The sequence below is a fragment of the Lates calcarifer genome, linkage group LG2 (genome assembly GCF_001640805.2).
Source record: "Lates calcarifer isolate ASB-BC8 linkage group LG2, TLL_Latcal_v3, whole genome shotgun sequence".
NCBI lineage: Eukaryota > Metazoa > Chordata > Actinopteri > Centropomidae > Lates > Lates calcarifer.
Window position 1 is genome coordinate 3,314,129 of NC_066834.1, and position 14,525 is coordinate 3,328,653.

Genomic DNA, 14,525 nt, shown 5'->3' on the forward strand with positions numbered 1-14,525 from the left:
CAACAAATAGAAATTAAGTCAGGCAGATTAGACACTTGCTCTTTGGAGCTGATTACTGGTTATCTGGGGTACAGACCCATTATTTGTTCACTGTGTTGTATGTCTCACTTGTGCCTTGTTATCTCTGTGGTGATGGTAACCCAGAAGCTCCAGTCGAGGCCCCCGCTGCTGCACCCGGGGAGTCCCGCAGTGTAGAACCAAAACCGGCCCCTGCTCCGCCTGCAGCAACACCCACAGGGGCAGACACAGCTGCCCCAGCGGCTGGTGCTGCTCATCCAGCAGAGGGTGAGTTACTCAGCATTTATTCATTTATTCAAACACTCATTTACATATCCTGTCCATTCTGCATATGGATATAGTACCAAAATATATATAACATAAGAAGTTCATCTGGCCTTGTAACCCACAGATGTGTGACACATGAACAAATGTACTTAAATGTGTTACCTGAGGATACTTTTATTAGATAGTATCATACACCCAATTTGTTTCCTGTCAATAATATTGAAAAAATACTATTTAAAATGGAAGGTTTTGTCTCCTGCAGAATTCAGTAACTTGAAATATTCTGTTTTTAATGCTTTGACTGAGCCTCTCAGATTTTGGAATCATCTGCTTGAAAAGCTAAAAAAAAAAAAAAAAAGCATTAATCACACCTGTGTAGCTCTGTGCTCATGATGGTTTCAATATCAGTCAATGAAGATGGTTTTCACTCCCTACTCTGATATGATCGAACATGCTATTGTTTCACTTTGATCCTTTAACTTCATGCTGATTTTCAGATGCACAGCCTCCAGATACCAGACAGGACCTGACTGGACTCTTCACAGAGAAGCCGCAGAGCGGAGAAGTCACTGTGGGTCAGTGGCTTCACAATACACACCATTTATTACCGTTATGATCTCTTTAAGTAAAACTAAACCATCATGGGGGAAAGAAAGAATATTTATAAGTGCAAATAAGATTTGAAATAAAGAAAAAAAAAGATATTAATACATCTAATATCTAGGAAATAATCTAAAATGTGTTTCACTTCTGCTACACCTTAGAGGAAGTTGCAGGGTTAGTGGTGGATGTCAGGTTTTGTTATGTGTTATGTAGTAACCTGTTCGAGTCGTAACAAGGTTTAGTGTTATTATAAACATTTTTTTTGCCAAACAGATACTGAAACAGATACTGTAAAATATATACTAAACATGCTGGTCATCTGTAGAATTTCATGGAATAAACAAAATAATAACAAAACTGCACTGGATACGAGAATCTGAAGGATAACATGGCGGCTGACTCTTTTGTGCAGGTGGAAACATCACGTTTGTAGCTAAAGTGAATGCTGAATCATTGCTGAAGAAACCCACCATCAAATGGTTCAAAGGGAAGTGGATGGACCTCGCCAGCAAGTCTGGAAAACACCTGCAGCTAAAGGAGACGTATGACCGCAACACTAAGGTACTGTAGCACAGCAGACACTAAAACAGGAACATAAACATCAGCAGTAATTTGTTTTGTTTTTTTCAAGATTTTGACTTCAGCATGTGAGCAGCTGTCTGCGAAACACATTTTTCACTAGAATTAGCTTAATAGGAAAAACTGTACTTTGAGGCAACAGAAGTGTTTTGCAAGTTTTGCCCTTCTCACACTCAGTTGGGCAAGTTCTTGCATCATGACAACGTGATGCACGCATGCACGCTATCTTAGGGGTCATGTTGTGGCAAAGACACACCCCTACAACTTTCTCAGAAGCTGAGAGATAAACCTTTCAAAGGAAAGTATGCAGGGAAAACCAGTGGCACGCTTCCAGTGGCTGTTACACATATGAAGCATTCACACAGCTTACAGGTTAGGGTGTAAAATCAAAAATGGCAGTCTCACTTTATCATGTAGCCCCCCCCCCACATCTCTCCTCATGCATGTGGTTGCAGGTCTACACGTTTGAGATGCAAATCATTGCTGCCAAGGCTAACTTCGCTGGAGGTTACAGATGTGAGGTTTCATCCAGGGACAAGTTTGACAGCTGTAATTTTGAATTGGCTGTGCATGGTGAGTGCTATTGTGTATTAGTTGTTTGTGTCATCCATTATCATTGTTTATGATACCATCAGTCTAGTCGCTAACATGACTTTGGATCCTGCTCTACATTTCAGAGGCCGCTACCTCTGAAGGTTTCGACATAAGAGCAGCTTTTAGGCGCACGTAAGTTCCTAAGACTTTCTTACTTTGTAGAAAACACATGACATGAAAACAGAATATATGCTGATTCTCACATTATTCTATTACCAGTTAAATCTGTATTCTGGTGTGCTAAAAACTTTAGTAGCCTGGGATACAGCAGCTTGACTGCTGGATTCTTCATTAGAACCACACAGCTATAGAAGTCAGCGACTGTGTTCCCTCTCTTTACTTCTTCTGCAAACCATTTAACTGAGATCAGTTACATACAAGATTCACTCTTACCTTTATTTAAACATGTCTAATCATACTGTAAGATTTAACTACTTTTTAAACCTCAGCCATCTTCCCTCTGAATTCTCCTGCTATCTGTGGGGAACATTCGCTACACTACAGTGTGGATATGTTCATTACGGTTCAGGCATATTCAAATCATATGAAATGCATCATTTGGGGCTATTAACTTAGTGTTTAAATGTATATATGTATTTCTATTTATAAACTGCTCCTTAAAGACTCAAAAGTGAGAGAAAAAGAAAAGTTTTAGCTCCATGTACATGGACAAATCCAAAAAAAAACAAAAAAAACAACCTAAGATCATTTAGAGGTCAAAGGGATGAAGAGGCATTAATAAAATCTGCATCTTTTTGGTCATCAGTAACATGACTGGAAACCACTTAAGATGGTAAAGACATAAATAACCTCGGAAGAAGTTTTTCTTGCATAGGTTTGTGCATATAGTTGATAGCAAAGTTGACAAGGAATAACATTTGACTATTTAGTTTGTTGTCCGACTTCACACTGGCTAGTAAGGATTTAAGAGATTAAAACAAGAAAAACAAATGCACCAACACAGTTGCTAATGAACTGCAGTGGAGTATTACTATGTTCTATGTAAAAAAAATAACTGTGGAAATGCTAACCTATCAGGAGTGAAGGCGGTAAGAAGAGAAGTGGACCATCAACAAGGTAGTAAAAGGGTTTGTTGCAACAACAAAGGCACAAATTTGAACTCTGAGAACTTTGATTGTCAAAGAGCAGAGAAATCAGGACCAGGATCAGAGACTTGTTCTCTCTCCTGTGGCCTGTTTCTTCTTTGCCTTCAAGTCAAACAGAACCAGTGTTGTGCATGCTGCAGCCTCCAGTTTGCTGAATTTGAGAGAAAAACCCCAGCAGGAAGACCATGAGAGAGCTAAGTGGAGATGGGGGGGCTCAATTTCAAAATCCTGAATGTAGTTGCTAATTATAGTAGCTGTGATTGTGTTAACCTTTGACTCTCAATATGTAGAGATTTGGTTTGTTAAAGTGTTAAGTAACGTGCACTTGTTGCAACCGTCAGCTCTCTCTGATCTCCTCCTGGGTCTCAATCAAAACAGCAGAGCCAGCTGCACAAACAGCTAGCCCGCAGAGTGAGCTTTGACGGTGGTTTGATCGTACTGGAAGTACGAGCCGAGCTCTTCTTCCACAGGGTTGCCACACAGAGGAAGTGCAGCTATGGTGTGTTGTAACTTCACCACATAAACCAGAGACTCACCTTCTAATCCTCCTGTTGGATCAGAGGCAGGAGACAAGCACACAGTCAAATCTCTGCCCTTGTCTTTACCTTTCATCCCACTGATCAGAGTCGAGCAGACCCTATTTAGTCACTGCTGGTTTCTTTAACCTTGAGTGTTTTGTATTGTTCTTGCTTGGACAACTGCTGCTGCTCATGGCTTAAAGGAACAGTTTAACATTTTAGGAAATGTATCTGCATTCTTTCTGAGAGACGGATAAAAGATTGAGACTGCACTCATATATCTGTGATTGATTGAAGCAGGACAGCAAACAGGAATAAACAGCCAGCCTGGCTCTCTTTAAAGCTCAGATACACCGGTGCCTGGTAACCTAATGGTTAAGTTGCTAACCACATAAGCGAAACGTCCCTGGTTTGATTTCTGTCAGGGACCTATGTTGCATGTCATACTGCTCGCTCACTCTCTCTCTCTCTCTCTCTCTCTCTCCCCTTGTTTCCTGTCTGCTTCTTAACTATCAACTCTCCAACAGGGTGAAAATCCCAATAAAATAACAGTTTATCCATCCACCCAGCGCCTCTACTTCAGTGTCCTCTTTGGTTTCCTGGCAATCTCACCAGGACCGCAAGTCATTGTGTTAGCTAGGCTCTTGTTACAGCACATAACTCCCCATAAACAACTTGTTAAAGATGCTTTAAGCAAATTAGAATATACTGTATGTATTAGCAGTCCTGGCTCTTTGGAGAGAGCCTGGGTAAATGTGTCATCCATGTATTAATAGAGGTGGATATGGTGCTGTCTCTGTGCCACAGTTTGTCCCTGTGGCCACTCACAGTATTGTAACAAAAAGTACTTTCCCCATAGACCTCCATTATAAAGGAGTTGTCAGTAGGACACCTGGATCTTCAAATAACGTCAATGATTACTCTTTATAGAATGATTTTTTTGACCCATAGAGGTTTTACATTTGTAAAACTTTTACACAAACTAAAACACAACACTGAAGCACAATTAGAAGCTTTTGTCTTCCATGCTCGCTGTGAATGACAAACTGAATAGGCGCCATCTTCGAGGTGCAGTATCCAGTTCCTATAATACATCCATGGTTTCACCCTGTTTCCAGTCTCAATATTAGGTCCAACGAACAGACTCCTAGCTTTGGTACCATAGTTAGCACACAGTGTACAGTGGTATGAATAAATAATGTTGAACTGTTCTTTCAAACATGGCAACACCTGTTTCTCCAGCAAAACATCTGCCTGTACATTCACATCTTTTATCCGTCACCTCACTTGTTTTAAAGTGTTAAAGAATGATTATGTCCAATCCAATGTCTCTGTTTTAATCTCAGCCTGATATGAGTATTTGAATATTTGTGTTGTACCATTCAGTATCTCTCTGGCATACTGTGAACAGAAAATGATTAATATTGTGTCAAGGCCCATGGATTTGTTTTGTGTAAAACAAACCATGTCTGTGCAGCATTAACATTTAGCTTTTATTTGGAGAGATGACCTGTTGTGCTGTTGATGTTGATGTTTTGTTGCTGGTGGCTGATGTTTCTGCAGTAGTACAGATGGAAATGAAGACTCAGGCGAGCTGGACTTCAGCACTTTGTTAAAAAAGAGGTAAGCAGGTACAAATATACATTTTCAAGAAATGTTAATTTTTTTCTTCACTTTTTATAATCTAACTCTGTTTCATTCTCATTCCCTCTGGATCCTCCTGCACCTTCAGAGAGTAAGCAACTTCTGCATTTAAAAACTAAAAGCTCACCTAATAACACTCATCTGCATGCAAATAAGCCTGGACATTAACGCACAATACACAGTGGTAATTTAGGGTGATATGATGGGTTCATATCATGTCTCTGCCAGTGAAAATACATTCAGCTACCAAGCTGAAATATAAATGCACACATGCAGCCATTTGGGCCTTTATTTCAAAACATTACACTGATCTTAATCCTGTGATCACTAATGCTGCATTTTGGATCTTGAACACCCTCTCACTCCTTCTACTGTAACTCAAATACTCATCAGATATAAAGCTCCTGCTACTTTTTTCCTTCCCATTATTGCTGGTTTCCCTAATGTTTCGTGTATGACCGCTGAGATTCAAGATCACCGATTCACCGTGATGAGCCATCTTCCTTTCTCTGACACACACTGACACTTATCAGTCTTTCTTCAAAAACACAAGTCACCTTTCCAACACATCACTTCTGTGTATCACACACCACTACCAGATAGTTACTGTCCCCTGTGCACAAAACAATTGGACTCAAACTCCAAACAGAATATGATGTTAGCGTATGAATTTAACTGACATTGTTATTTTGCTGCAGGCTTGCTTCATTGCAGTTTTACAGCTGTTATGATATTTAATTTGTTTTGAAAGCATATTTCTAATATGCTGGTTGTGTTGCTTCTGCTGTGTTTTAACTTGTCTGGTTTGTTTTGCCATACTTGCCTCTTGGGTTCTCCCTCTGAATGAGCAGCAGTTTCTTAAAATCCTCAAATCGGTAAGAAACTGCTGACGTGCTGTCTGGGTGTCACGGGGAAACTTTTTGTTGTGCAGGATTCTGTTCTTTTATGTTCTCCTCTCATTTATTTGAAAACAGTGAACTCTTGACTGGATTGTTTCATGATAAGAACAACTGTTAGCAATTGTTAAATTCTATAATACAAAATACATTGTTTGCAAATCTGTAGCATAAATGGAATTATTGAATCATATATGTCACATTTAACAAAACACTTACTATCCAGGTGCGATAATGTGCTCACAGTACTCATAAACAGTTAAACAATCGCAGAAATCTTGAGCCCAAACACATAAAAACAAAGCAAGAGCACTACTCCGATTAGCCAGGCCTAGAGGCAGCAACTCACAACAGGCAGCAACAACATAAGCAACAACATAAGCAACAACAAACAGGCAACAGGCAGGCAAAGAAAAACAAAAGGCTAAAACACTATAAGCAGCTCAGGCAATTAGGAAAAAAACTGCTGTCTACATACTGTGCTGATGAGCTGATGAGTTGACAGGAGGAAGCTGCAGGCACACGGCTGCTCACACATGCAGTCAGCAGTCAGGTGACTGGCTCAGGAAGAAAAGTAGGAAGTAAAGTTGCTGAGGGCACCTAGTGGACAGGTGTGGTAAGAACATACACAGAGAGACAAGGAAGGGGGGGGACAGTTACCATGTCCTGCATCCATACATACTGATTCTCAGCAGGTGTTTAATATGTAGCGTGTTCACAATAGAAAAGTAACAAAATAAAGTAGAGACAAACCAGACCAGTTCAGAACCAGCTGAGTTTTGAGTGCTATCCTCCCACAATGCTCAGCTCACAGATTTAAAAACATGGTGGTGGTGAAACAGCCACAACAAAATCTTGGACGATAATATAAAGAAAGTATTAAATCTTTTATTACAGTTATTAACACTATAACTCCAATGAGGGAGGTAAACACCAAATATAATCTTTGTTTAAACATAATCAATCAATCATATATAAACATTATATGGAGTGTGTGACACAAAACATTAAAAAAACTGTGAGATGAAAGAGAAAGATGTAGAAGAATAAAAGCAGAAATATCAAACCAAACAATTATGTAACTTACTTTGTAATTATTCATACTTATGCATAATTATAGTCTCCGGTATTAATGTACTGACCATGTATTTGCGATGAATTAGTAAACAATGTATGAAGTTGTCGAATCATATGAATAAAATAAATAATAGTAATCTGTTAATGAGGTATCAGCACAATCTTATTGTGATGTATCTCTGTACTTCCTTCAGTCTAAATTGATAATGTAACTGGAGACTGGAAATGACTCACTCTAACATCCTCCTCTGCCTGTTGACATGTATCAGCGCTGTGCAGGTGAGCACAGAGTCTGATGTGGACGTGTGGGAGATCCTCAGCCACGCTCCTGCTTCAGAATATGAGAAGATCGCTTTCCAGTATGGCATCACCGACCTGAGAGGCATGCTCAAGAGACTGAAGAAGATGAAGAAAGAGGAGAAGAAGAGCGCAGGTTGGAGTCCAGTGTTTGATCTAAACCTGACAAAATGTAAACAAGGAGTGACTGATTAACATGTTATATGTGCTCTCTGAAACTCAGCTTTCCTTAAAAAGTTGGATCCTGCCTACCAGGTGACAAAGGGGCACAAAATAAAACTGGCTGTTGAGGTTGCCAATCCAGATGTTGAGGTGAAATGGCTGAAGAACGGGCAAGAAATTCAAAAAACTGGAAGGTTCGAATTCATCTCAGCTCCATAAGACATAAGGCTAGCAATTCTCAACTATGTAAATTAATGTTTTTCATTTCTCTCTTTTGTCTCTTTTCTCATCAAATTCCCTACATTGTCGTCTCATCACATCATTAGCAAGTAAGTATGTTAAGAGAAACATTAGAAACAATGTGTTGAAAGTCCAAAAAGTATTTATTTTTGTCACAACTGCGATATCAAATAGAATTGAAACAATGCCTCATGCTGTTCTTTGTTTAGGTACATATTTGAGAGTGTCGGCAACATGCGCTACCTCACCATCAACCACTGCTCCCTGGCAGATGATGCTGCATATTCCTGTGTGGTGGGGGAGGAGAAATGCACCACTGAGCTCTTTGTTAAAGGTAGTAAAGGTTCTGGGGAAATATAAATTTGCAAGTTGAAAGAGCCGCAGTGCAGTCTCTCATTCTTATCTCCTCTCTGCAGAGCCTCCTGTCCTGATTGTGAAGAATCTGGAGGATCAGATGGTCATGAAGGGCGAGCGGGTGGAGTTGGAGTGTGAAGTCTCAGAAGAAGGAGCCAGTGTTAAATGGTTAGGTCTTCTTCTTTACACTCACAAATAAACTGCCTTTTGCTTTTTGGCTTTTCCCATACCCTTATATAATAAAACCAAAAAGTAATTATCAAAAAATGTAGCATTACTCAGTAAGCATTTATAAATAAAATCAAGGTGCCAGGTTTTGAGAAAAGACGCTGCCGGGTAAAGTGTCATTCAATCAAATCTAATTTAGTCTCTAAAATTTAAAGCAGACTTTCAGTCACTCTTACACAGTGTTTGTTGCTCAGACACCCAGCAGATGGCATTTGAGTTTGTCATGTCCACAGACAGATGCCAGACCTCTAAGCGCTCTTTCTGTGGCAGACTGAAGCATTGCTGCAAGCTGTAAATTATCACCTCAATGAAAAGGTCACATCAGTATTTTAGTATGCTCTATGTGACCTTTATCTGAAGGAGAAAGTTGCTGCAAATGAGTATGGGCTTTTATTTAGGTCCAAAATCATCTTCCTTGGAACAGAGGCCAAAGATCAGTGTATGAAAGAGTAAAATCACCGATGATGAAGGTTAGTCAAAAGATTTAACACCACAAAAGGAAAGAGGGCTGGGGTTAGGGTCTGTCAAAATCCAAAATCTACAGAAATCCATGCACATTATCAGTGGTAAATTATGTTTCCAGCCTTCACCTTTGGGGAAACTGTATGGCAATCTACTATATATCCAAAGACAACTTCCAGAGCTTTCAACAACATCTCACAGTCATCATTCAATCAATGGAGCTGGCTGAGTTGTCATCACATGACCTAAATGTGAACCTTCAGTCATGTGAAAACAAGTGGTCATGCTGTATAAGGGGAGGAGATCATAACAATGTGAGATGTGGTTGAAAGCTCCAAAAATAGTAAGAGGACCTTTGAGCTTGGATTCACTTTACCATATGATGTTTATAACCAGCACTTGAAGACCTGCCCACAAGTTTAATTGTGACACTCTGAGCTGTGACTCTTCATCACAGTCACTCTGGGTGCCGTGTGAATTTCTGTGCAGGGAGAAAGATGGCGTGGAACTGACAAGAGACGAGTCTTTTAAGTACCGGTTCAAGAAAGACGGCTGCAAACACATTCTGATCATTAACGAAGCCACGAAGGAAGACTGCGGCCACTACAAGGTTAAAACAAATGGCGGCGAGTCGATGGCTGAGCTCATGGTGCAGGGTGAGTGTCAGTCATGTTGTGTGCTGTGAGTATAGAATGAACCTCCTTTTGTCAGTGAGGCACATTCTCATACCCTACCAATAGTCAGGTGGCCTTGCCACTCTTGGCATGCTGTCTGTCCTTGGGACATAGTGGCTCTTGCCATTGGCTGAATCATTCTGCCAAGGTTACTGCAACGACGCCTGCGTGCCAGCTAAAGTTAGAAGACTTGGACCATATTTCACCTGAAGGGCACAGGTCTGCACAAGTGACCTGGTTTCTCTCTCAGGTCTTTGTCTCCCCTGTTCTTTTTTTTCTGTGTTGTTGTTTTGTTGTGTTGATTTAATGTTTGTCCATTCAGTCACTGCTACGTCATCATGTGTAACTGAAGCAAAATCAAAACTGAAATTTCAATTATTTATGACAAAAAGATGATATATACATTAAAATGCTTTACTTTTCATGATACCCAGTCATAGCTGCAGCAACCTTATCTTTCATTTGCTTAAAAAATCTTTATTTTAGGAGCATTTATTTTTTTAGAAAGGATAAGTTGTAATTTAAAAGTTTGTTTTATATGACAGATTTATTCTCTCACAGTCTCAACAGCCTGCTGATGGTGATGAAAGATCTGCACTGAGCCCCACAGAATTTTTCTAAATTTGGTTCTTAGATATTTGTTGAATTTTGATATTTTTTCCATAATATGATGGTTTTTAGTGTGAGGTTTTGCTAAACGCTACATAGCTAACACCAGCGTCAAAAGCTGTTTACTTATCAAGAGCTTCAGCTATTGTTGAATTTAAAAGTTTAGAATATGCCCCGTGGGTAGAGCTACTTCTTCATCCTCTCATCTAATTTGCTCTGATTTACAATTGCTAGCTGGTTAGCATGCTAATTCCAGTAGTAGAAAAGTAAGAAAAACAGAAGCAAAACAAAAGTTAATATGTTGTGATGTTTGATGGTGAACAGCTAATACTGCTAACACTGGCTATGTAGCGATAATAAAAATTTAAACCTTTAAGACGTGGTATATTTTGCAGGTTTGCAGGTGGAGAAATATGCTTAGAGGTCTTAATTTCAATCCACAGGTGATCTAAAAATGATGGATGGTGACGATTCAAACTCATCAGTACACGGACGTAGGCAAAATATAAATCCCAAGCTTTTTTTCTACCCAGTAACCATTTCATCTTAGTACCATTGCTCACAGAGCAGAAATATTCAATATGAGCCACCTGACAGCCATCAGTGTTTGATTAGATTGTGACCTTTTCTGTGTCTCTCTTGTAGATGCTATAATTTAGTCTTGGCTATATATTGAATATATATACTGTCACTTTTGCACATATATATTCATTTGTATGTGTGATGTTCATGTGTGTGTGTCTCCCAGGGGTTGGCGTGTGTAGATTTTTGCTCCTGCTCTCAGTCCTGTTAAGTTTGTCTGGTCTGTTAATCGAACATGGAGCCTGCCAAGAATTACCAGCTGCCATCGTGCAGCAGGGATCAACACCTCAGTCCAGCAGAACTCCCCATTACAATGCCATTCCCACCTTATTTGCCTTCCATAGCAGCGTGCTGATGTGAAAGTCCTGTAACTTTTATATGGAGCCTGGTGTGAGTTATCTCACCCAGAATACAATTTCTTTGGCACAACTTTAATAACTTTCATGAACATTATTTCTTTGTGATATATAGTAATAGCCTGAAGCTCCTGCATGTGGTCTTCATATCCTCCCACTTTATTTTGTACCATAGATCCAATTAACCATTCCCCTTGTGTCTGTTGCTATGATACAACACACAAAGGCTACAGAAGGATAATGAACACCTCACACTTGAACATATTATTATCATACCCACATATGAAAGCTGCATCTAATTTTCTTAACACATTATCCCCACACTCCATGATATTAGTGCATCTTATTCCATCCTGGTAGCACCTCCTCTGACGTCAAACGGCGTTGATTGTTTCCACCGTCTGCACTCTCAGTCTGTGTTTTTTCTGACTGTGTAGAGAAAGAACTGGAGGTCTACCAGAGCATCGCGGACCTCACGGTGAAAGCGAAGGATCAGGCTGTTTTCAAGTGTGAGGTGTCAGATGAGAATGTGAGGGGAACTTGGTACAAGAACGGTGTAGAGGTCAAGCCCGATGCCAGAGTAAATATCACACATATCGGCAGGTGAGGACACTTTTACACATGCGTCAAATATCTTGCATCATATCCCATGACCCCATGACCCCATTAGGTAAACTTTTGACCTTTTTAGGATCCACAAACTGACCATTGATGATGTCAAACCAGAGGATGAGGGCGACTACACATTTGTACCTGATGGCTATGCTTTCAACCTGTCTGCCAAACTCAATTTCTTGGGTAAAATTTATACTTTTCATACCACACAATCAACATCATTCATAGCCTAAATTTTACCTCAACATTTTCTCACTTTCTTTTTTTTTCTTGTGCTCCTAGAGGTGAAGATTGATTATGTGCCGCGCCAAGGTACCACAAACTTAGTCTCTTGTATTGTGCAGATTACACCAAGTAAAGTGCAAGAGTTTATTTTAACCTTTTCTTTCACTTCCTAAGATCCTCCTAAGATCCACCTGGACTGCATGAGTTGCACTGCTGAGTCAACCATCGTGGTGGTGGCTGGCAACAAACTGCGTCTGGACGTCCCAATCACTGGAGACCCTGCTCCTACTGTGGTCTGGACCAAAGGAGAGAAGGTAAAACAGGCAAATAGACCAGTGTTATTGCAGTCACATCATCTGACATGTGCCATCTGTCCTGTGCAGTAGGTAAGGTCTGAAATCTGAGGCTTGCTGAGAAATCAGAGCCTCATTCACTATCAAAAAGCCTTACTAATGCTGAAATGTATAATCCAGAAAAATGTTGGCAAATTTCTGTAGTACACATTTAATATAATTCAAGCTGGCTAGCTCTGACATTTTGATAACTAATTCATTCCTCCTTGCTATTACATTTGGCTGTGATACTTCCAACGTGTTTTTACCAAGCTGAATAAGTACAATGCTACTAACAGCTCAATTTAACGATGCCTACCAGCTTACTCCTTTGAGTTGAGGAGAGAAGAGAGGTTTCATGCCCTCTCGGTTCTCCTCAGCTTTTACCGCTTTGCTCTGCTCAAATGTAGGCTAGTTCTGTAAAACCTGAAGGAGAAGAGAAAGGAGGGCGGACAACCACTTGGACCATGACGGGTGGGGAAGTAAGTGTGCATGTCCTGTATGAATATATGCCTGTTTGTCGCATTCTGACTCTGAAATCCAAGTCTGTATGTTGCTATCATTCACTCACATGTAGTCTATTGGATTCACCCTGTATAAATTTGCAGTTATATTACCACTTTGCATGCAGCCACCATCAAAACCCTGGAGAATTGATTTTGCAACTACCTGACAGAGGAGGTTGAATTATATTGATTTACAACCCTGGAGAAAGAACAGGCTGCAGCAGTGACAACGGCAAACAGATGAAAAGCAGCTAGCTGTCAGTTTAACACAACAAGAACAAGGCAGAAAAAAACACTGCATGTGATGTTACCCAGCATCCCACCACATCAGTAAGGTAAGAGCATGTTCTGAATCTCCCTCCAGACAGACAGAGGTCAGAGTATATTTTTGTATGGTAATTTTACAAAGTGACTCAGTAATATCCTTTGATTACATATTCAAATAGATAATTTCTGAGTATAATCAAATAAAGTAACATAATTTAAAGTTGTGCTGAATTATTCTTCATTGTAAAATGTTAAAATCAAAGTGGCAGGTGCAGTATTTCCAGCCCAGTGTCTGTAGAGAAAAAAGTTCTTCTCAGCACAGATTTTCAAGGTACTTGGCAGGTAGGTTGTTCAAAGCATCTCGGAGAACTTGCAACAGTTCCTCTGTAGATTTAGGCCGTCTCAGTGTCTCCATGATGTTGAGATCAGGGCTCTGTGAGGGCCATACCATCTGCTGCATGACTCCTTGTTCTTTTTGTCTCTGTAGATAGTTCTTTATGACTCTGGCTGTATGTTAGGGGTCATTGCCGCAGAATGAATTTGAAAGCAATCAGAGGCTTTCCTGACATTAGTGCGTGATGCAATCTAAACATTTAAAATGCCAAAAACTTTTGAACAGAACTGTTGAACCACAAGGATTCAGCACATGCACACAGCTGCCCTTCTGAGCACTGGTCCTGCATTTGCATGGTGACATATGGAGTTGCGTGTTCAAATGAACATGTGTTGTTGGCTATGAAAAGCATACTTAAAGAAACTTTGTACTGGAAAATGTTATGTTTATGATCTCTCCAAATGTGGCTTGATGTTAATATGGCTCTACTACATCTACTGTACCAGCGTATTTACCGACAGTACATACAACAGAACCATCAGTTTAGAATAAGAGGAAAGTTACCAATAGATACTCTACTCATGCACAGTCCAGTAACTCTGCACTGGTTCTTCCGGTCTTAGGTCGTCACAGAGGGAGACGGCAGGGTCCACGTCGAAACCACCAAGGGCCACTGTATCTTCACCATCGAGGGGGCCGAGAGGCAGGACGAGGGAATCTACTCTGTCGTGGTTCGAAACCCTGCTGGGGAAGACACTGCAGATATCAACGTGAAAGTTGTTGGTAAGATAAAGCTCCTCCACTAATTTTGATGTGAAGTCAGTTTTCATTAAATTCAGCATGTGGACAGAAGCCTTAACACAGCCACTTATCTCATGTAAAAGAGCAATCAAAGTCGGAAAATCACTTCATGTAGTAAAGAAGCTGCAAATATTTAATGTCAGATGGATTTAAAAATGACTTAATTCTTCACATGAGCA

The 14,525-nt window shown here is 40.1% G+C and overlaps 1 protein-coding gene across 1 annotated transcript in view; it reads left to right on the forward strand.

The window, feature by feature from the left end:
- Positions 1-14,525, forward strand: part of mybpc3 (myosin binding protein C3) — a 29,063-nt gene that overhangs the window by 5,243 nt on the left and 9,295 nt on the right. The window contains exons 3-22 of the mRNA XM_051073951.1: positions 145-285; positions 783-860; positions 1,301-1,449; positions 1,923-2,040; positions 2,145-2,193; positions 3,100-3,138; positions 5,249-5,308; positions 6,178-6,204; positions 7,572-7,735; positions 7,823-7,955; positions 8,088-8,090; positions 8,211-8,335; positions 8,418-8,523; positions 9,535-9,701; positions 11,704-11,869; positions 11,958-12,064; positions 12,164-12,193; positions 12,281-12,420; positions 12,849-12,920; positions 14,169-14,328. Of these exons, the coding sequence (XP_050929908.1) occupies positions 145-285; positions 783-860; positions 1,301-1,449; positions 1,923-2,040; positions 2,145-2,193; positions 3,100-3,138; positions 5,249-5,308; positions 6,178-6,204; positions 7,572-7,735; positions 7,823-7,955; positions 8,088-8,090; positions 8,211-8,335; positions 8,418-8,523; positions 9,535-9,701; positions 11,704-11,869; positions 11,958-12,064; positions 12,164-12,193; positions 12,281-12,420; positions 12,849-12,920; positions 14,169-14,328 (2,034 nt within the window). The remainder of the gene's footprint in view (positions 1-144; positions 286-782; positions 861-1,300; positions 1,450-1,922; positions 2,041-2,144; positions 2,194-3,099; positions 3,139-5,248; positions 5,309-6,177; positions 6,205-7,571; positions 7,736-7,822; positions 7,956-8,087; positions 8,091-8,210; positions 8,336-8,417; positions 8,524-9,534; positions 9,702-11,703; positions 11,870-11,957; positions 12,065-12,163; positions 12,194-12,280; positions 12,421-12,848; positions 12,921-14,168; positions 14,329-14,525) is intronic.